Source organism: Zonotrichia albicollis, chromosome 4 (genome assembly GCF_047830755.1).
Source record: "Zonotrichia albicollis isolate bZonAlb1 chromosome 4, bZonAlb1.hap1, whole genome shotgun sequence".
Taxonomy (NCBI): domain Eukaryota; kingdom Metazoa; phylum Chordata; class Aves; order Passeriformes; family Passerellidae; genus Zonotrichia; species Zonotrichia albicollis.
The window spans coordinates 11,044,955-11,066,168 of NC_133822.1; the positions used below are offsets into that span (position 1 = coordinate 11,044,955).

General features: G+C 35.9%; 1 protein-coding gene across 7 annotated transcripts in view; it reads left to right on the plus strand.

Annotated features, from left to right (window-relative positions):
* Positions 1-21,214, plus strand: part of CACNA2D1 (calcium voltage-gated channel auxiliary subunit alpha2delta 1) — a 364,493-nt gene that overhangs the window by 335,379 nt on the left and 7,900 nt on the right. For 3 of the 7 annotated variants that reach the window (XM_074538781.1, XM_074538782.1, XM_074538785.1), the window contains 14 exons: positions 369-466; positions 2,454-2,538; positions 2,750-2,812; positions 3,807-3,910; positions 5,187-5,273; positions 5,622-5,689; positions 6,975-7,013; positions 8,186-8,257; positions 8,711-8,863; positions 8,962-9,014; positions 11,884-11,939; positions 12,101-12,230; positions 13,565-13,677; positions 16,668-16,750. In XM_074538781.1, the coding sequence (XP_074394882.1) occupies positions 369-466; positions 2,454-2,538; positions 2,750-2,812; positions 3,807-3,910; positions 5,187-5,273; positions 5,622-5,689; positions 6,975-7,013; positions 8,186-8,257; positions 8,711-8,863; positions 8,962-9,014; positions 11,884-11,939; positions 12,101-12,230; positions 13,565-13,677; positions 16,668-16,750 (1,204 nt within the window). Of the gene's footprint in view, positions 1-368; positions 467-2,453; positions 2,539-2,749; positions 2,813-3,806; positions 3,911-5,186; positions 5,274-5,621; positions 5,690-6,974; positions 7,014-8,185; positions 8,258-8,710; positions 8,864-8,961; positions 9,015-11,883; positions 11,940-12,100; positions 12,231-13,564; positions 13,678-16,667; positions 16,751-18,052; positions 18,690-21,214 lie in introns of those variants that run through there. The other 4 variants (XM_074538779.1, XM_074538780.1, XM_074538783.1 and 1 more) reach the window with 4 other exon arrangements.

Sequence of the window (21,214 nt, forward strand, 5' to 3'; positions counted from 1 at the left end):
ACAGGTTAATCCAGAAGCAATTTAAATTCACTTGGCATATTTTTAGTGTACAGTCAATGATGTCCTAATATGTCCTACCCCACTCCTCAGGGTTTTTTTTCTGGGAATCTATTCCCTATTTCATGCATATAGTTTTCTTACAATCCAAATCTTGACAAATGCTTAGGCAATTGTTTGAACACTTTATTTTCTGTACATGTCTGAATGATTGATATGGTAATCAATAAATACTGATCATGGCAGCCAATTGACACAGCAATACCAGCTACTTCATAATAGTTGTGCAAGCCTGCTTGGACTTTTAAATTTTCTGCTTTAGTAGCACAAGAAAAAAAATACGAGAAAACTGATGTTTTGTTGTTTTTCAGAGAATACTGTAATGATGTAAAAAAATCAGAAAACAACACTGAATTCCTATTAAATTTCAATGAATTCATTGACAGAAATACTCCAACCAGTTCATCATGTAAGTACACTTCTCACCTCACTGAAATATTTCCTTAGGAAAATACCTACCTGTGGATGAGAGTTCATGCTCAAATTTTGTGAGTTTGTTTTTTTCAGAAATTATCTAGTGCTGGGATTTTCTATTCAAGGTAGAGAGTGTAAAATTAGTTTTCAAGTTCTGGCATTATTTAAGGAAGTTTTTAGGGCATTATGCATCCTGAGTTTTCCATAATTCCTCTCAGCATCTTGCTGAAGCATCAAATAATACTGGCTCATTTAAATACACCCCAAATGTTTTTGAGTTTGTATTTTCTTGCTTGAGCATAGCAGCCAAAGTCTCAAACAGACTCAAAATCTTGTAATGAAATCTTCAACCTGCTTTCTTGTCATTTTATTCCAAAAAAAGTTAAAGAAAATAAGTCCAAGACTGAAATACCCATTAACCAGAATAAAAGATAAAGAAGTTATTTTGCTGGTTCACAAATTGGTTAAAGAGATCTCACTTGGACTTGAATAGCTGAAGACCACAAATCCATGTGACTGCTGCAGTGGTGAGCACTGGCCTTTGGGAAGGGAGTAATTCATATTTTGAGATGAATTAACCTCTGTTAGAATAAATCTTAACCTCTGTTTAGAATAAATGAAGAGCTATTACCATCAGTAGGGTGCTAATGCCTTGTTCTCCAGAAAATATCAGTGTTTGAATTTAGTTTGGTACATATGCGTCTGTTTATCACTATTATTAATTTATAAATATTTGGAATAGCATTTTTTTTTTGTTTTGTTTTCCTGAAGTCTTTCTGACATGTTGTTGTCAGGGAAAACTGGTCAATTCAGAAAGAATCTCTATTCTAGACCATGTAACTGAAGGAATGTCCACTTACATATGATATCTTCTCACAAAAGGATATTTTTCTGTGCTTGTATGGGTGTTTGGTGTTGTTTTAATAGAATTATCTTATTCATTGACACATTGCTGACTGACTGAAATTTTATTTGAATACCTTGACTGAGTCTTGGAAACAAAAACATTCACCTTCAGTCTTGGAAATGAAAACATTTACCTCCAGTAATTAAAACTATTAATGATAATTTCATAAAATTTAACAAGAAATGAAAATCCTTTTGAAATATTTTAGCAAATATTGAGGACAATTTTTAGTGATTTTATAGTATACAGTCGTGCTTAGTAAGTAATTATTCCAAAATTTTATTCACTTATTGCTGTATTTCAGTTTGGAATATGCAGCAATTTTTTTTCCTTCTTTTTTTTTCCTAATAATTAGGTTACTTTAAAAATAGTCTCCTTAATAAATAAACAGTGTTCACAGAGTTAAAGGACTGAGTGGCCATAGAAATTATCTCAGCTAAAAATGCTCTTCAAAAGAAATAACAAATAAAATTCCCACATTGAAATAATCTTCAGTAACTCTGCTAAAGTGTTACTGAAAAAGATGTTTGAGAAGCAGTGACTTCAAACCATCCTTTAAAAGAAATTTAAGCATGGCATCTCTGTATAAGCTACTGATTCAAAATGAGTTTATTTCCCTATATCCATTTTGAGATGACAAATGTGTTTTAATTGAAAGCCTGGGACTTAATTGATCTAAATATATTTAAAATGTAGTTGAATGTCATTAGAAATTGTTGTTTCCTTGCATCAACTGAGATAAAAAGTGTTTTAATGAACACATGCTTTAAAAATAGGTTAATCTGCAGTTTTAGGGGCTTAACTAAGCTGTGGCCCTTATCACCTTCCTTATTCCTGAAACACAAAGACACTTTTTTAGGATACAAAGAAAATGTTTAACTGAACTCAACAGTGTGAGAGCATCTGTCCAACTCTAATTACCTGGCATCATTTGAAGTTAGGCAGAATGTCAACTATTAACAGCCACTATTAACATTCAAGCAGAATCTTGATAACTCAGAATTTTGATTTAGGCTTTTATTGAAACTCCATCTCATATGGTTTCAGATGACTTACATTTTAACTCTTTTGATAGGTAATACTGACATGGTCATTAGAGTTTTGCTGGATGCAGGATTTACAAATGAACTTGTCCAAAATTATTGGAGTAAACTGTCGCTGTAAGTATTCTTTCTATTGACTATGGGTTTTTTATGCATTTCAGAGTTTGGAAACAAAATCTTATACATCTGTGTGAATATACAGATATGCAGGTAGTGTTACAGAGAACAGGTATTTATTCACAGTTATGCACTTTAATGGCAACCCTTGACATAGAAGTTTATGACAATTCCAGTCAGTTTTCATTTTAAATCTTATTTTTATTTACAGAGATGGAGTTGTTGCACAATTTGTTGTTACAGATGGTGGAATTACTAGAGTGTTCCCCAAAAGGTAAGAATTATTACAAAATAGTATAATGTGATATTTTGAGGCCTGAAAGGCTGGACTGTTAAAGCGTGACTTTACTGAATGAAAAACTACAGTCTCCTAGGGTCTAATTTGTACTCATAGCTGTGAAATTAATGGAATGCCTTGTCTTTCTTTTCTTTTATTTTACCTGTGTCACTGCTTGAATTTAATCTGTCCCATTATTTTCATGACAGGCCCTTGTAATCCAAGTTTCTAATCAGGGTAGAGTAGCAGTAACAGCAATGCCTTTGTAGCAGCAGTGGGGCCACGCTAATTCCTATTTACCCCCAAGCACTCAGTTGTTTGGCAGGCTGCAAATACTGGAAAGTAGTGGGTGATACTTTATTTTTTTTTAGACTGAGATCAGACCTAAAGGTCCAGGGCCTTCAAGAGAGAAAAAATGTATCATTAACAGAGGACAAAAAGGAAATGTGAAATTAGATATGCAATAAACTAGACACACTCCCCACGAGTGACTGGGAATAGTGAGGGCACCAGTACAGATCAACTGGTAAATGGCAGATTTATCTATTTCCTTAGGTTGTTTTGTGTTTCCCCAAAGTGTGAAAATGGCAATGAGTTTTACCTCCCAAGTGAGTTTGTTTCCTATTTTGGGATTATTCACTATATTAAATCTTTTAGGATTAAACTCAAAGTAGGCGTGTGCTGTAAAGGTTCCTTTAGATTTTGTTGCAAGTAGTGTCGCAGTTGTATTTGTCACAACAAATCTAAAAGTGATGAGACTAAATTATTGGTTTTTAAAGAATACTAATTCCTTTTTTTTCTCCAAAATTTGTTTGTTTTGGGTTTTCCTAATGATTACATCTGTCTTTTAACCAGTGAAAACTGATAGATCCTGAGGACTATAAGAATAAATCTCACACTTTCCAACTGTGAAACATTGAAAGAAAACAACCTACAGAACAGATTTAATGAGACTCTAAATTGTATTTTTTTTTAATTTTTTTTAATTTAGGGCAGGAGAAGACTGGTTGGAAAATGCTGAAACTTATGAAGTCAGCTTCTATAAGAGGAGTTTAGATAATGACAACTATATTTTCACAGCTCCATACTACAACAGTAAGTCATCACAGTTTAGAAATGTCAGAGTTAGCTAGTTCAGTACAAGTGGAAGTTCCCCATACCAGATGAGGTCACTGACAAAAGATTCAAGCGTGACACTTCACAAGGAAGGAAGACTTGGGATAATTTCCATTATTAAGGAGAAGCTAGGAGACACCAAACAAGGTCATCATAATTTGTCAACTACTCTGGTGGCCCTGTGTGCTCAGAATTACCCTAAGTGAAAACATAGAGAGCACTGGTGTTCATTCAGTGTATTGAAACACTTCTTTACAGTGATGCTTTGGCAGAACTATTTTAACAGAAAGAGAAATAAAATTGCACTCATAGACAGAAACTCTACCTAAAGTCCTAATAGAGCTGAGTTCTGTATGTTGTCTCAGCACCCCCAGCACTGACTTGGAGGACCAGGCATGAGGGTCCAGAGCCCATAACTCCATCCACTGCACCACTACCTAGTTTAAACTGTGCTTTTGAATTCTATTTAGAATTGCCCTTATTCACCAAAACCAGTTGGTCTGAGATATTGTCACATTTAAAACCGACATAAGCACAATAGCAAATGCTCCTTATTGATGTGAGCAACATTAACCTTCTCAAGTTTGTAAAAAAGCAAATGTTTGTCAAAAAATAGATGTCAAAAAATAGACCACAAATCACTTACTCCTCTCTTAAACATATGGAATCCTTCATTGCTTTATTTCGTAATTATTTATTGCAATATTTTCTCAGTAAAATGTAAAGATGTTAATTAATAAAATTCCCTGGAGCCTTTGCTGCTCCTCAAACAGCTCCAGGGAATCTACTTTTAACTTGCTTTTTCAAATTAAGCAGTGTTGAAAACAGTTTCAAGTCAGTCAGAGCAGAAATTGTACATTAGTGAGTGGTGTCAGTATGCTCTGCATTGAAAAATACACAGACAACATCAGGATAAAATCTTTGGTTCTGATCCTGGTTTTAACAGAGCTGCTCACATGTGCACAAGTATTCACGGTTCTGTTTGCAGAAGAAAAGGCTATATAGTAACTTTATGAAGCAGAAAAAAAAGAACTAAAAGAAGAAAAGGAAATACAAATATTTCTTAGTCATGCCAGTGTTCGTGATCTAAGCTGTTACAGGTGATAAATTCACCTGGGTCAGTGCTTTTGGAAAAGGATTTTTTAAAATCAGCCTGGTATTTGAATAATAATATATTTTTCAGAGGAAGAGGCTTTCATGTCACCCTAACTTCTTTTTCTGTTTGTTCTTTTTTTTCTCTCTTCTGTACTGTCAGAAAGTGGTGCCAACAGCTATGAATCAGGTATTATGGTAAGCAAGGCTGTGGAAATACAAGTTGATGGGAAACTTCTGAAGCCAGCAGGTAAGATAGAGTGGTACTGAAACTTGAAATACTTTATTTGGTTGTTGCTCAACAGCAAATTGGAAATTTAATTGAGATTTCAAAGCAATTTCACTCTATAATAACATTATTTTCTCTGAGACAGTTTTAATCTTTCTAGTGGAAATCTGTTTGCATTTGAGTAAGAGTGTTAAATTTATTAGTCTCATGAATGATGTTGGTGATCAGGCAACAAAAATCGTAATTTATCCTTCTCCAGTTCAGTGATTTAGCTGTCTTTATAATTTCCCCTCCCTGTTTTTAGGATTATACAGTTACCTTTTTTTCCCTTCATTTTACTCAAAAAAACTTTCATGTATTTCTTGTTAGTTGTTGGAATAAAAATTGATGCAACCAGCTGGATGGACAATTTCACAAAAACCACAATCAAGAGCCTGGTAAGCAATTGACCAAGTCTTTTTTGAACTTTATTTGCATTTCTCAAAGTTTCAGATGCAAATAGGTTTACTGTCTCTTTGTGCCAGAGTCACACAGATGCATAGTTGCCAAGTTGTTGTGGTATTTAAATCATCCAAATGCACAAAATAAATCTATGTTGAAATAGGCCATATTTTGTTCGTGTCTTGCTTTCATAATTATAAGACATGGATAGGGACAAAGAAAAATGACATATTCTAGCTAGTAGTAAGACTCTGCAGTAACAGTGAATAAAATCTGCAAAACAATTGGTGAATCTTTTCTTGTTTAATATCCAGGATGGGTAAGCAGTGAACAGCAAGGGTTTATATTGCATCCAACATCACAGCATTTTAGCAGAACTTAATGAAATATGTGCTTAAATATTTCATTCCATGCATCTGATGTGTAATGCATCTGAGGTTTAAATGGGAAGGAGGAAATGTTAAATGAAAAGAAAATATGAAATTGATAGTGAGCTGTGGAAGGAAAGGCACAAAATGAAGAAACTTCAAGAAATCTCCTTCTTACTGGGTGTGGCAATGTTGCTTGTATGTTCAGGGACTCAAAAAAAGAGTTTGGCTGGTTGGGTATTGGAGCTGTAGTTCAATGGGGAGGAAAATGCATTGCCTAAGAGTCAGAACAGCTGGGGACAAAAATGCACAAGGGAAAGATGGAAAGTAGGATGAATATTTCAGAAAGAACACTGATGACTGCAGCATCACCTGGGAGTTGTTTTGCTGAGGACACAATGCAAGGACACAGTTGTGTGTGGATGTGTATCCATACTGCAAGAACATGAAAAAAACATGTCAGGAATCAAAGCCATAAAAGCCAGCTGGGTTGATGGGCTTCCTTTACCACACAGGATTCCCATGCTTTGAAGCTTTTCATGGTCAAAAAAGATACTTTTGAAGGCTTTCCTTCCAAACTCCAAACACATGGGAATGCTCCTATTCTTTCTGGTTTGCTTTATGCTCACATCACTGACATCCTGACAAGTACTCCAAACTATTTATGTATATTGAGCATACTGTTAAAGGGTATCAGAGTCTTTGAGAAAGGCAATCAAGATTGTGCTATTGATAATTACAGAATACAGGTTGTTAAGAGAGATATTTCTGCTAGATGAAACATACTCAAAATTGAAGTCTATATACAGATATTGAAAATATAATAATTTTTTCTTGAATGATTAATATAACTTCAAAATACAGGTTTTTTTCGTAACATTTTTATGAAGATTACCATACTTCTGTTTTTTAGTGCAACAGTGAAATCTGTGGCTGTGAAAGAAATAGCATGGTAAGAAAATGTTCAGTTTATGAATTTCTGACAGAGTATGGAAATTCACTCCTTCCCTCTAGATCTATGTAAGACAGATCCTATCATTATTATTTGAGTGTTAATTTCACAGAAAACAGTGTTTAGTTGTTTGTGTCTTGAGAAAGATTAAGGCCAGGAGGGGAAGGGGGAAAGAGGGCATAAAATCATGGTGATGAAGTTATGAGAACAAGTGTAAAGAAGAATATACAAGAAAAGCAAAAGAGAATTATGTCAAAAAAAGTGATAAAAATATAACAGTAGTTTGCAAAACAAGAGACAAATCCTGAGGAAAAAAATAATAATTTTTAAAATTCTTAAAAAAAAGAGTAACTCAGAGAAGGGCAAGTGCAAACTTAGAAGCACCCAAGTCCATAATGTGCCTTTCCAGTCGCTGGTTCCCAGCACATTCAGGATCAGAGGACCCCATAGCTCTGCTGGCACTCAGATCCAGGGACTGTCACCATATCAGGTTCTGCCATGTGCTTAAAAGCTTTTCTGTGCTCAGGTCTTCTGAGCTCTTTCAAGGAATGTGAAGATCATTAAATGCAAGAATTACAGCAGAAAGGGTACTGTGGGGAGTTTTCTATTTGACCTCACTGCTATCTCTCCAATCTCTGGCTGCAAGGATCTTTTACAAAGTGCAAAGCATATGGATGGAATCAGTGGGTTTCCCATTCCTGCACCTGACACCTGGAATAATCCCACTACAGTCCTTGACAAGTGAAAATAATCACACCTAGCAAGCTGGGAGCCTGCCCTTAAGATTTTTACCATTGAAATCTGCAAATGGAAAATTACTTTAACATGGCTGAAGCACATGAGAAGTTGTAGCCCCTTATTATGAACTGAGTTCCAGTTATAATCAGATTTAATAAGGATATAGCACTCTTGGAACTAACAAAGTATTGAGCAAATAAGAATTTGCAAAACAACTTTTATGAAATTAAGCCACAAATAAGCCTTTGATCTGTTCAAACTTTTATTATACTGATAATGCTAATTATTATAACTTAAAATTGGCCCTTGGCTATTGGTTTGTGATTTGAAGATACTCTGATGTCTTGGAAAAAAAAATAAATTAAAAGTTGCTTCTTACAGAGTGTTCTATTGACAAATCTTTCCTGTAAACATATTTCACTTTCTTACAATAGCATGTGGACTGTGTTATCCTTGATGATGGTGGATTTCTTTTGATGTCCAATCGAGATGAATATACACAACAGGTATGTATATTCTTTAAGAGCTGAACATGAAAACCAATAGGAAGAAGTTCAAAGAGAGAAAGAAAAAAAAGCATTTAACTCTCAACTTACTCTAAAGATTTTAAATATTTCTGAATCACAGAAATATTGCTGGATCAGAAGTTCTAGGGGGGTTGTTGGTGTTTTTTACAGTTTTCTTTATAGATGAAGACACCAAACTTGCTACCAAGTTTCATTCTTTGTGCTTTGCCATTGGGCTTGTAGACTGCCAATGGATTTAAGATGGTGAGGACAAATAATATGTTATCCATACACCTTCTTTCTCATATTCTTCTTGCTCTTCCCCAGGCAAGGTCTCATTGATACTGCATTTTACAGTCACTGTCTAACTGAGGAATTTAGAACTGTGCACTTTGTTAGGAGAAAAATATTTGGAAGTGTTTTACCTTATCTCTCTGTATTTCCCCCCATCAGATTGGAAGGTTCTTTGGTGAAATTGATCCTGGCCTGATGAGAAACCTGATTAACATGTCCCTGTATGCCTTTAACAAGTCTTATGACTATCAGTCAGTCTGTGATCCTGAAGAAGAACCAAAGCAAGGAGCTGGACTTCGTTCTGCTTATGTGGTCAGTAGTCCCGTGTGCAGTGGCTGACAATCCATTGAAAGTCTGCACTTGTTTACATAAATAAAATAACCTGGTTTATTTGCCTTTTTTTTTCCCAGCCTACAATAACAGATATTTTGCAGCTTGGATGGTGGGCTTCAGCAGCAGCCTGGTAAGTATGAAATCTCTGTATACAAACTCTAATTATTCAGTGGGTTGAAACTTTATTTGACTTGAATTTTTTCCTCCATAAAAGTTCTCTGGACCCTTTGTTTCTGCAGTTTCTCATAATGAAAATTCTTAGCTATGTCTCAAACATGACTGTTTTGTCAACAGTTCAATTAAGAACTGCTCTTGACAGGTTTTGTGATTGTATTCTAACTACAAAATCAGCTTCAGGAAGCAGAGTTTGGATTAATGGCCTAAGTATGATGAGCAGTTGTGAAGTCTAAATTATCATGTTTTGAATTATTGATCACTTGGTTCCCTCTTTCAGAATATCATCTCTGCCTTTTTCCAGCAAGAAGTCCTAAGAACATCAATGGTTGCTTTTCAGTGAATCATTTTACAAAACACATGAATCATAGAATCATTTGGGTTAGAAGGGATATTCAAAGGTCATCCAGTCCACTTCCCCTACAGTGAGCAGGCACATCCTCAACTAGATCAGGTTTCTCAGAGCCCCATCCCACCTGACCTTGAATGTTCCCAGAGATGAGACATCTCCACCCCTATGTGCAGCCTGTGCCAGTGTTTCACCATCCTCATTGTAAGAAATACCTTCCTTGCACCTAGTCTGCATCTTCCCTCTTTTAGTTTAAACCATCACCCCTTATCCTACTGGGAGAGGTCCTGCTGTATTTTGTCTTCATCTTTCTTAAAAACCCCCTTTAAGTACTGAAAGGCCACAAGAAGGCTCTCCTGGGAGCCTCCTATTATTCAGAGTGAACCTCAATTCTCTCAGCCTTTCCTTATGACAAAAGTATCCCATCCTCTGATCATTTCTGTGGCCTTTGTCTGCAGCCACTTACAGGCCCATGTTTTTCTCTGCTGAGGACTGCAGAGCTGGCACAGGGCTCAGGTGGGGTATTCTACCTTTTTCAGAGCCATGTTGATTGACACTCAGAGCAGCTACTTCCCTCAGCACCTTCCTTATGGGGATAAGGAATTGGCATGGATGTGGTGCTTTTGCTGTGGTGGGAATTGCACCCTTGGAGACTGGTCCTTCTTCTAAATACTCATGATACTTTTTTTTCCTAATAATAACTACCAAACTGGAATAAATTACCTCCTTTACAAAGCTAAGTGTTAAAACATGTAGCAGCCGAAAAACTGTATAATAATTTTCTCACAGAAGCACTATGAAGACAGTATGTTGCTTTTTATTGTTGGTTACGTTTAGTGAAGAGGAAGAGAAATAGTCTTGGTTTTCTTGCTTCAAAAATTTGAGATGGGCAATAATCCAGAAGAGAAATTTGAGTTCTTTTCAAACAGAGAAACTTCAGTTTATCAGTGTTCAAATCAGACTCAGCGGTCTGGTCTGAATTTAGACCTGAGGTTTATTTTGTGTGATGTTTAACTTGAAAGCACAGCATTAAAGTACTTTACTATGGCCATGTTTTTAATGGAATCTAGGTCAGAAGCAGGCTTAGAAGGCCATTAAGCAAGCAAAGTGAAAAGAGATGACCAAAAAATGGATTCGGTGAGGCACCTGGCAAAAGCAAGTACAGGGAAATAAGAGAAACCAGGTTATTAAAGAAAGCTATAGTGTTTCAGGCAAAAAATGTGGGATAAAGGTGTGAGCTATCATTTTCAAAATCTGTATGGGATACATCAGCGTTTGGTTAAGAGCGTGCGTGTCATTTCTCCTTCATGCTCCTTTAAGTCAGGAGATTTAGGAGTTTTCCCAGGCTGCCTTTTTTGTTCAGTTCCCTGTAAACTCTGAGGTAAGCCATTACAAAAGATTACTGTTTTCTGTCAGCAAATTGCATTACTATTGAATAGAATTGGGTCTCTTCTGATCCATAACTGCTCTGTGCTGTCCCTCTGATGATTCAAAGCACGGAGTCGTGGATGTGAATCCAGAACTCCTTCGGGGAATGCCACCATGGGGAAGGTGACAGGCATGTTCAGCTTCTTTACACAGGAATCACACTAGAAAAGGAGAAAAAACTTTTAGGTTGAATGAAGTTATACAGTCCCTTCTCTCTGCAGAGCAAGTGTTAGAACAGAATGAGATGAGACTGGGTCATGTTTGTGGGTAGAAGCAAGCCTAAAACTTGACAACTGGAAAATACAATTAGGAAGGTTAAGAGAAGTAGGGCGTCAGAGAATATTCCTGTTGCACTTCCTGTTTTGACAGGCTGGTGGAGGAGAAAAGGTCTGTGTGTGTGGCAAGCTGGTACCTACTTTAAGCAAATAAAATTGGAAAAAAAACGCCATCATCAGTGAAGAAAAAAGAATCAATAAATAGAGCTCTTTAAGCCTATTTCAGCGGCATATATAGGAAGAAAATGTAGTCCATAGATCAAGAGCGAGAATAGAGATGATTTTAAAAGTCAACTGTTACAGTAGTGCTTTTTAAAATATAGTATTCCAGTGCTGATCTCCTTCTCAGAGATTGAATGAACCTTAGTGAGTGTAAAGTATCTAATTCGGGAGCATGTTCCCTGAGTGTGTTAGAAAGGAGTTCCAGTTGGCTTAAGTTGCAGAGAAACACCAACATGCCTCTTCCACCTCCAACAGAGGTGTAAAAGTGGGGCAGGGATGGTGTGATAACATTTCCCGTATGTGACTTGTGGGCACACATTACAGCAAATCTGAACAGTAGAATAAAAGATTAGTGTGAAAGACCTGTGAAAATGTGGGAAAAGAAAACCAGAGTCATGCTGGAAGGTTTAAAGAAATACAGCTTTGATAACTGGCAAAAGCATTAAAAAATATTGGTAATAACTTATGTTTCAGTAGTTTTTTAGTATGCATTAAAATGCAAAGAAGAAAAAGAACCTTTGAAAATAAATCTGTTGTCTTTCTGTGTTCAGGTCTATCTTACAGCAGCTGTTTTTGAGCTTGACTTTTCCACGGTTCCTTGAAGCAGGTAAGTCAAAAGAATGTTAAAGAGTCAACTTTGAGTAAAGTAGAAGGTAAGAATCTGGGTCAGGGGACATATTTGGGTCTCCCCATTGTGTCTGTGATTTAAAAATGTAATTTCTTTGTTTATCTATTTATTTATTTATTTGTTTATTTATTTTATATCAGCTGATATGGAAGATGATGATTTCGGTGCTGCCCTGCCTAAAACAAGCTGTATCACCGAGCAAACTCAATATTTCTTTGAAAACAATGATAAATCCTTTGGTGGAATTGTAGACTGTATAAACTGCTCCAGGTAAAATTTCTTCAATATAAGTAATTACTTCGGGATTTTATTTATTTTGCAAAATATAGGGACACTATTATAACAAGCAAAGATATATTTTGGATAAACTTCACCAAACTCACATAAGCAGGACAGAGAAGAATAGAAGCAGGAAAATTGCATTCTCTTTATTTGTTTAGAATTAATTTTAATTTTAATCATTAAAGAATTGTAGAAATGCTTTAGTAAGTTTTTGTTTTATAGCCTCTGCTCCATGGAAATTGTATTTTTATCTCTGTCCCAATTTGTTTTCTTTTAATTTATTATGTCAACTTAAAAGCATTCTGCAGCATCCCAAGGGATATGATCTTCTCTAATCTGGTTATGTATCAGAATTTTTGACAGTCAAGAAGATTATACAATTTATCTTCTAATTTATCTTCTAGTTAATAATGCTTATGATTTAAGAGCCATGAGTCTTATAAAGCAAACGAAGGTATTCTATCTTTTTATTAAAAGAATTATTCTCCAGACACCATAAGGAGGCCTCTTGAAGATGATATTCAATAATAAGTGAAAAAAATTTATACTACAGAAACATAGCATCTTAGACCTAGATTTCTGTTTCATAAAAGAGCCTGCTACGGTGTTGCATACATTTTGAGCTTCTGAAAGCATTTTAGAAATTAGAATTAATAGCCAGATTTCAAACAAAAAAAAAAAAAAAAGACAGTATTTCAAGCCAGGAAAGAAAGAGAGCGAGCTTTGGAGAATGGTCAAAACACACAGACATTTTTTCAACCTCTGTACTTCCTCCTCCATGTTTCTAGTATGCATTGGGTTTATTTATAAACTGAAAACGACCCTACTATCTTAAATACCTTTTGCAGAATTATTTGGACATAAAAATACAAGAAATTCACATCCAATACATGACATGCATACTCCATGCTTCTCTCTTGACCTCCTTACAGACAGGTTTATGTTTTGGGGTTTTGTTTGTTTGTTTTTGTGGTTGGGTTTGGTTTTTTTTTTTTGTGTTAATTGATGCTGAACTGATGTTATTTCTCAGTACAGCTACTGTGGTAGCAGTACAGAGCTAACTATTAACTCAAGTCATTTTATGCTCTTTTCCATTTTTTTTCACTAACAAGTCTAGTTGAAAAAGGGTACGATGGAAATGTCAAAAAGATTACAAAATTTATTATAAATCTTTCTTACTGTTTGTTAATAAAAAAGATACACAGTAGCAAGAAGACTAAATCTGTGAAGCTGGATTATTTTATTCCAATACTGTGTGTCCTTCTCAAATATGATTTTCCTTACTTCATTTAAACATAGGTTTTTGTTGACTTTTTTCCCAGACTTTATCATGCAGAGAAGATTTCAAACACCAATCTAGTGTTCATTATTAGTGACAGCCAACTGCTGTGCCGTTCCTGTGACCCAAAGCCACTGATGCAAGCGGAGAAGCCGGGTATCCTTTAAAAACCATGTTATTTAGTAGTGTGGATTGATTTTTGGCCATGGGATACTGGAATCTATTGGGGGAGAAATGAATCACTTATCTACGTTATTACCATGGTTGCCACTGGAATACTTGAAGTAGCAGGTATTTGTGGGTGATATCACAAATCATGTGAGGCAGCAGTCATTAAGGTAGAGAGCAAAGCTGTTATTTGTGAGAATTTACACAGAAATGGCTCACAGGAACTTAATGAAGTTTCAAAAAAGCAGATACAAAATCTTGGGCCCAGGACAGATTAATTGCCCAGCTGGACAGGCTAGGAACAGAGTGACAGGAAGATTTGCAGAAAAAAGCTGGAGGTTCATGGTGGGCAAGAAGTTGACAGTGAGTTGGCGCAGTGCCTCGCAGAGAAGTGGGCTGGTCACATCCCAGGCTATGACAGCAAGAGTGCAGTCAGCAGACTGGGAGAACTGATCCATCCCAACTCTTCAGCACTGGTGAGACCACATCTGGAGTTCTGTGTGCTCCCCAGTCTCAGAAATTTAAAGAACCTTAATCAGTGTAAAGTATTACACTGCCATATTGGAGGGAGTCTAGGGTAGTGTCACCAAGGAGGTTGGCATCTGAGAGCGCAAGCAGGGAAAGTCTGATTGTCCTGGGTTTGTTCAACCTGAAGAAAAGACCAGGGTATGTCTGTCTAGAGAAATAACAAAAAAAAAAAGCCAGATAGGAGTGTTTGACCATGAAAAGTTGAGGTGCTGCATGTTGGTTGATTGATGAAGGCATTTTGTTGTATGCCAGTGTCAAAGACGAGCTTACTTCTAGTGGTAATTGCCTCAGCCATCAAAGGCTAGAGTTCATCCAGCTGTACAGAATTTTTTCAGAGCTGGCTGGAGACACAGGTGGCTTACATGCTAGGCAGAGTTCTTGCAACACAAGCATTGAAATTTAAAGCATGTGAAAGACTGTTTTAATTCACAACCACCTTTGTGCCAATCTCTCTGCTTTAGCTGTTCATTGCAGTAGATAACTGCAGGTGATGGTAATGGAAATACATAAAACCAATTCTAGGTCAGGAAAAATTCACCTCAGCTGTTCTCTTCTACGTAGGCTTGAGGATAGCATGCCAGAAGTGGTAAATCAAACCATAATTTGGATTACTGTGACAGAACAAGGAAAACAATTAGTAACACCTCCGTCCACGTCAGGAAGTTAGTTGAGAGAGCCTCTCCCACTCCTGAAAGAAAAGCAGATGGTGGTACAGATGACTGTGTTTCTTTGGCACAAGCAATGCATTCATTGCCACATTAATAAAACTGGAATTCCATCCACGCTTGGGCTGAAAAGGAAGTTACATTGGGGTGTCATCACAGAGCTATGTAAACTTAGCCTAATATTCTAATTGGCTTCAGTCCATGACAGTTTGATCAACTGTTTCCATCGTCTGAATTTATGGACAGCACTCACTATAGAAAATGAAGCATGATGGATGGGAAGGGGCACATGACTTGCATTTCCCTCTGGAGCCCAAAACTACTAGAAAGAAGTAAATTACCTAAAATGGCAGTCAGAACAGCTGGGAGGGCTTATATTGACTAAAGGAGCTCTTTTATTTTTGTTCAACTATGCAGTACTAAGCTATTCAACTCTTTTCTGTAACTAAGGTACATAGTGAAATGCAGATGTAGCATAACATCACCCAAGCAGACAAAATGACCTTTGGGTGCTATTTAGATGATTATTATTACACTTTGCTTCCTTTTGGCTGGTGCAGCTTTGCTTATGCAGCCTCCTGGAACATTTTTGTGTTTCAACTTTCCTTTCAGTTGAGCCACAGCTGAGAAAAGGGGAGATGAGTCTGACAATGTCTGAATGAAGGCAGATGCAGACTACAGAAATAAATTCCCATCATCTTGCCTTCTCTTTGCTTTGGCCTCTCCACTTGTTGCACTGAAGCTGCTATACTACTCCATGGTAGTGCATGAACAGGATTGCTTCAAGTGTAAATTAGAACTACTAAGATATGTTCTGGCACTCTATTCTTTTAATAGATTTATTATGTGTACCATCTCAAGTGGAACAAAAAGAAAGCTTAGCATACTGAATGGTAATATAAGCAGCTTTCACCAGAAGGCTGTTTTGCAGTTTGCCGTATCCATGCCTTTCAAGTCTGCTGCAATGACTTGTGCCCCTCATTAGCCAGTGGCACATGTGAAGTGCAGTGTGAAGAACACTTTAACACCAGCAATTAGAGATTTCAGAGATGTGAGCTAAAGCAGTACCTCATGTATTCAGTTGGCTAATTAATAGCATGTCACTGCTCCCCTTTCCTGCTGTTCTGCTGGTAGTATGGACAGCATTTTCTCTGTCTGCCTTCATCACTGAAATGCTAATGGGATCTCAGTAGTTCTCCTGTCATTCACTACAAAGCCTACAGTGGCACACTCTTTTCTATGATATTTGGGGTAATATATAAGTGTACCCATAATAGAACCAGTAGTTTTTGTAGGCTTTCACTGCTATGTTCCACCTGTAAATGACATTACTTTTCCAAAAAAGTTTCATTGCTTTTATTGTGTATCTTCATTAAGGCAGGGTAACATAAATTGTAACTAATCAGCACCGTTGAAAGTTTACTGTTTTATGAAATATTTTCTGAAGTATTTATACAATGATAAAAGAGAAATATAGAAAATGTTAAAAGAACTAAACTTTTATTTTATTTCTGTTTACATTCCTGAAAATGTACTAATAAGTTCTGCAGGAGGTTTATTTTCTTTATTATAGCAGTAAAAAAGAAGGTATTTAATTTTGATTTATCTAAATGGTTGGTTTGGGTTTCTTGAATTTAAACAAGGAGCTGTGAATATTGATGTTTATTTCAGCACTATCTGAATTAGTGTAAATCTTCTCTCCTGCCATAAAAATAAAAACAGAATGTTGATCTTGCTCATGTACAATGCATGAAAAAGAGTGACACTCCTTAACCAGAGAAACAGATGAAGGGCCAAATCCATGTGAAATGGTCAAGCAACCGAGATACAGAAAGGGTCCCGAAATCTGTTTTGATGAAGCCAAACAGGTAAAATTGAAGTTGTAAGGTTCTAAGAATATCCCTATAAACAATTGTAGAGCAGCTTTAGACAATCAGTGAAAAATGTGTTTAGCTGTACCTTGGTGCCTGGTAACCTTTTTATCACTAAACATACTGTTCACTCTAGACCATAGCCACTTTATTTCAATTAACATAAACTTAACAGCTGCTTTCTTATCTGCCTGTCCTATAACCATTGCACTTTCACACATGATTCCCACTAAAGTATCATCAGTGAGTGCAAAACTGTTGGTCTCTGTGTGGTACTGTGAAACTCAGTTTTTCAATGGCTTGCACAAGTATACCATAATCTTGGCTTAGAAGTAGTATTTTTATAATAATTTTTCCAAATATTATTTAAAGTATTGTTAAATTATTTAAATTTTTAATATGGTTTAGGACATTGTTTCTAATTCTGCAAATTGTACTGCCTTTAGGTCATGTTCTTAGCAGGTTTAAAAGTGCATTGCTTTACTGAAATCACCAAAACTATGCTGTTTGGTACTTCTGTGTTGAATGCATTAGTTTTGAAAGAGAAAAATTATAACTTTGCCACATATCTAAACTATTTTTAATCTTATTTCTATGTTACCTTTCAAGAGATTACGGTGAATTCAAGTTGTTCAGAATAAATCTCAAATAGTACTGAACAAGGAAGTGCCTGGCATTTGTTACAATAAAAAATTTATAAATGCATTTTGAATGCCTCATGCAATCCTGCAATTTCTGCAGTGGAAAGTTTGTCCCAAACCAGTGTACTTAATTGTTTATAACTGCTGTATACCAAAATTTGTTCCAGTATGTTCTCTGCTTTTCTTGTAATGAGGCACAATTACTGACATGTCAGTAGCATTTAAAAAGTTTAGAGAATTGGTATTCAATGCATTTTTCTGGTAACCGAATTTTATTTTAAAGAGGAAGTCTTCTTACTGGCCAACAAAGATTAAATAAAGTTGAAAACCCAAAAGCTATTTTGGGATTTTGAAAATCCAAAAGCTATCCAGCCATTGTAAATATTCCAAACGATCCTGGTATGATTGTGTGTGAAAGTACAACTCTTGCTCACTAGCTTGATGTGCTGATCAATGTGTAAGTCATGTGTTTTGTAACAGTGGATTGTTTTGATTAAGTTTATTTGCAAAATTTGCTGTGAATCTCTTGCTCTTGGGTGGATGCTTTCACATTAACTCTGCTAACTGCCAGCAATCTGCATGATATCTCATCTTGTATGTCTTTTTTTCTGTGTTTTCTTTCCTTTCCTCTACTTGCTACTTTGCCCGTTATTAATAGGATCAGCCTATATGCACAACGAGTCGTGCCTCTGCCATGATGTCCGCTCCTATCTTCATTTTTCTGCAAGTTTTCATGTGGTGTGGATGGTCAGTTACTTTCTCTAATTTTTGTTTTGTTCTTGGCTTAAAAAATTAGCAGACTTTTTTACTTACTGAGCATACAAAAGAAAACAGAATGAAGCGAGTCCCAAAAGCAACAATCTGGAGTAAATTACTGTCGCAATATTAAGGGAAATTAAATATGAAAAAAACCTGTCTGGAGCCATATAAATCACAATTACTAAACATGAGGGCCTCTCCCATTGAACATACAAAGACAAGGGAACCTGTTGGATTTATATGGTTGGCTCTTTGAGATTACACATGTACCAGCTGAGTCCACATCCTTCACTTCTAAGAATTTTTTTTCCTTGTCCTTGTTAAAATGAACAGAAGAAGAAAGATTTTTCCATAGATAGAAATAGATACAAAGCAAATAGAAGAGACAGCATACCTGTGAAAGTAAAGCTTTACTTAGGGGTGGAAAGGATGAGTGATATGTGTGTGTGTTATTATTGAGAAGACCAAGGAGTTTTCACTGCATTCAAATGAACACAACAGTAAATAATTGAAGATAATGGTGTGAATCAATTTGGTTAAACTGGGAATTCAGTAAAATAATATTTTTTTTACTTTTTAATTTTTGGCGGCTTAAACATATTAATTGCCTGATTACAGCAGAAGGTGAGGTTTTGCTTCTAATTAACTATGTAAGTTTCTGTATATTGACCAAGTGCAGACTCTGGGGTTTCCAAGTAAAGCCTTGGCAATTGGGCTGTGCTGCATTTGATGGTGTGGGGCTGCATCACGAGTCACTGTGCAAGTGACATATCTGCAAGAGAACTGCTGAGCTAGAGAGCGAAAAATGTGTGTCTGAAGGGGTTTCTGATCAACATTGTTCTGAAAACCACTAGAGGGAGATACTCACATGTCTATCAAAGTAAAGCAAACTGAGGCAGAGCCAAAAGCTTTCAGGACATTTTTCAGGGCTAGTGTAATGAAATATTAAAAATTAATGAAATATTGAAATAATTTGAAATTTAGAACAGTTATTTTTATGGTAATTTATATTTTCTCCATACTTAAGGGAAGTTTCAATTAATATATCTTGAACATAAATGAAAAAAAATCTTTTAAATTTTGTTTAACTGTTTCTTCTTTGAGTAATTTTGAAGTTTCTTATTCTGTATTTAAATGACATAGTTTCTTGTAAACCTAGGAACTTGCACAACAATGGCAAAAGATTGTAGGAAAAGGTGAAAGGCCTTTCTTTAAGCCAGTAGTATTTCACATTAAAATCTAGATAAGCATCTCATGTTCTTGCTCATGCAATTTGCTCTGCACATAGTTTCTTTAATTAAAAAGCTACTGTCCAATGTACATAAAGCAGCAGAGACTCACCTTGAGCTGAATTCTTTCTGCCCAAAATGTGCTTTCTACTGAAGGTGGGAAACACCCAGAATATAATTTTAGCTGATAAGCTTTTGGCAGCAGAAAGTTATAAAGGTAATTTTGTTCATCCATCTTGTTTTTAATAACTTTGTGATTTTGGAAACGGGTTCTCTCTGGACATTAATCTGTGTAGTTATATTAAAATCACTGAAGCCAACACAGATACAATCCAGCTGATCAGGTTCACTAACCTGAAGGTTTTTTTTTTACTTTTCATCAAGGCTAACAAAATAGTCATTATCACTGCCTCAAATGGCTTGCTCTTATTGTGTACATGCACACTGGTTTTGTTACCATGCCTGAGACTAAAGAAAAGAACTGTACAAGTTTTTAGCCCTCACTGGGAATGTCTTACTTCCATCAGCTCCCAGGTATGTCAGTGGGAGCTTTGAGGGTGATTAGCAGTCCAGGCAACTGGATATATCCCAATGGAATTGCCCGTGTCCCCAGTCTGTGCATGGGGAGCTCCACACCTTTGTCAATTTGTCTGGTAGTCCAGACAAAGGAGGGTAACCCAAAATTTGTGAATGACCATGCATTGGAACTGGAAATTACTCTTGAGTAAAAGCAAAGGTGTTCACAGTGTAATATGAAACATTTACAATACATGCTTATAAAAGGTATGACTGAGGTAATCCATTGGTATCAAGGCCACATCAGAAGCTCTTTGGGCAGACATTGTTTTCAAAGTCAGAGTAGCACAGTGAGTTCTGATAAACTGTTATCATTTAAAAACAAAGTTTTAGTACATTAAGTAGTTATAGTGAACTTCTAAAGGAGAAACAAGTATATTATAGCCTTAGTGTATATATGTATATACGTATCTATAGTTCCAAGTGTATTTTTAAAACTTTGGAGTGGAAGTGTCTTCAAGGAAATGCTGATATATAGCAATGAATATGTTGTTTTGATACTTAAAAATGAAGTTATGGTTTTATAAAAGCATTCATTTCCATTCTGAAAGTGCTAAATAATTTTCTTAGCACGTGATGCTGTAGAACAGCCTTACCTAGAGTTGTCCTAGTAAGGCATGACATGAAGAAGACGACATTTGGATCTGACGCTTCTCTGTCTCAAGCATGCAAGAAAATTTGCTGTAATGAATGCAAAAAACTTCTCATACACTTCTGGTGAAATGAAAACAGCCTACAACAATTCTTTCCAATTTCTTTTACAAGTCTCTCTCTCTTCAAAGGGAATTTATACACACACATAATTTTGAAGACAACAAAGAGAGGACATCCCCAGCTGATCTGTTATTCAGGATTTGTGTGATTAATGTCATGGGCTGGAAAATTTCAGTGAAACTGCTTAAAAATAGTTCAGTGTCTAATTGCACTAGAAGAGGTAAAGATAAGATAATGTAAAGAGAAGATAAAACAATGCTGTATATCTTTGTTATAAGATGCTTTAGAAGAAATCTCAAAAATAACATTAACATGAAACAGCTGAAATGTTTTCTTAAAGCTCGGGTAGAGGGGAAGTGTTTTTAAAAAAGGTCATTTTGAAGACCATTCAAAACTGACATTTTTCTCAATCTAGTTTTAAATTGGGGTGGAATCCTGCTTATTTCAAGAGGACTGTTGATTGTTTTAATTCATGTAAATAAACAAATCAGATTTTGTCCTCTTTTTTATTTTATATTTTCACATTTCCTGTAGTTTTGACA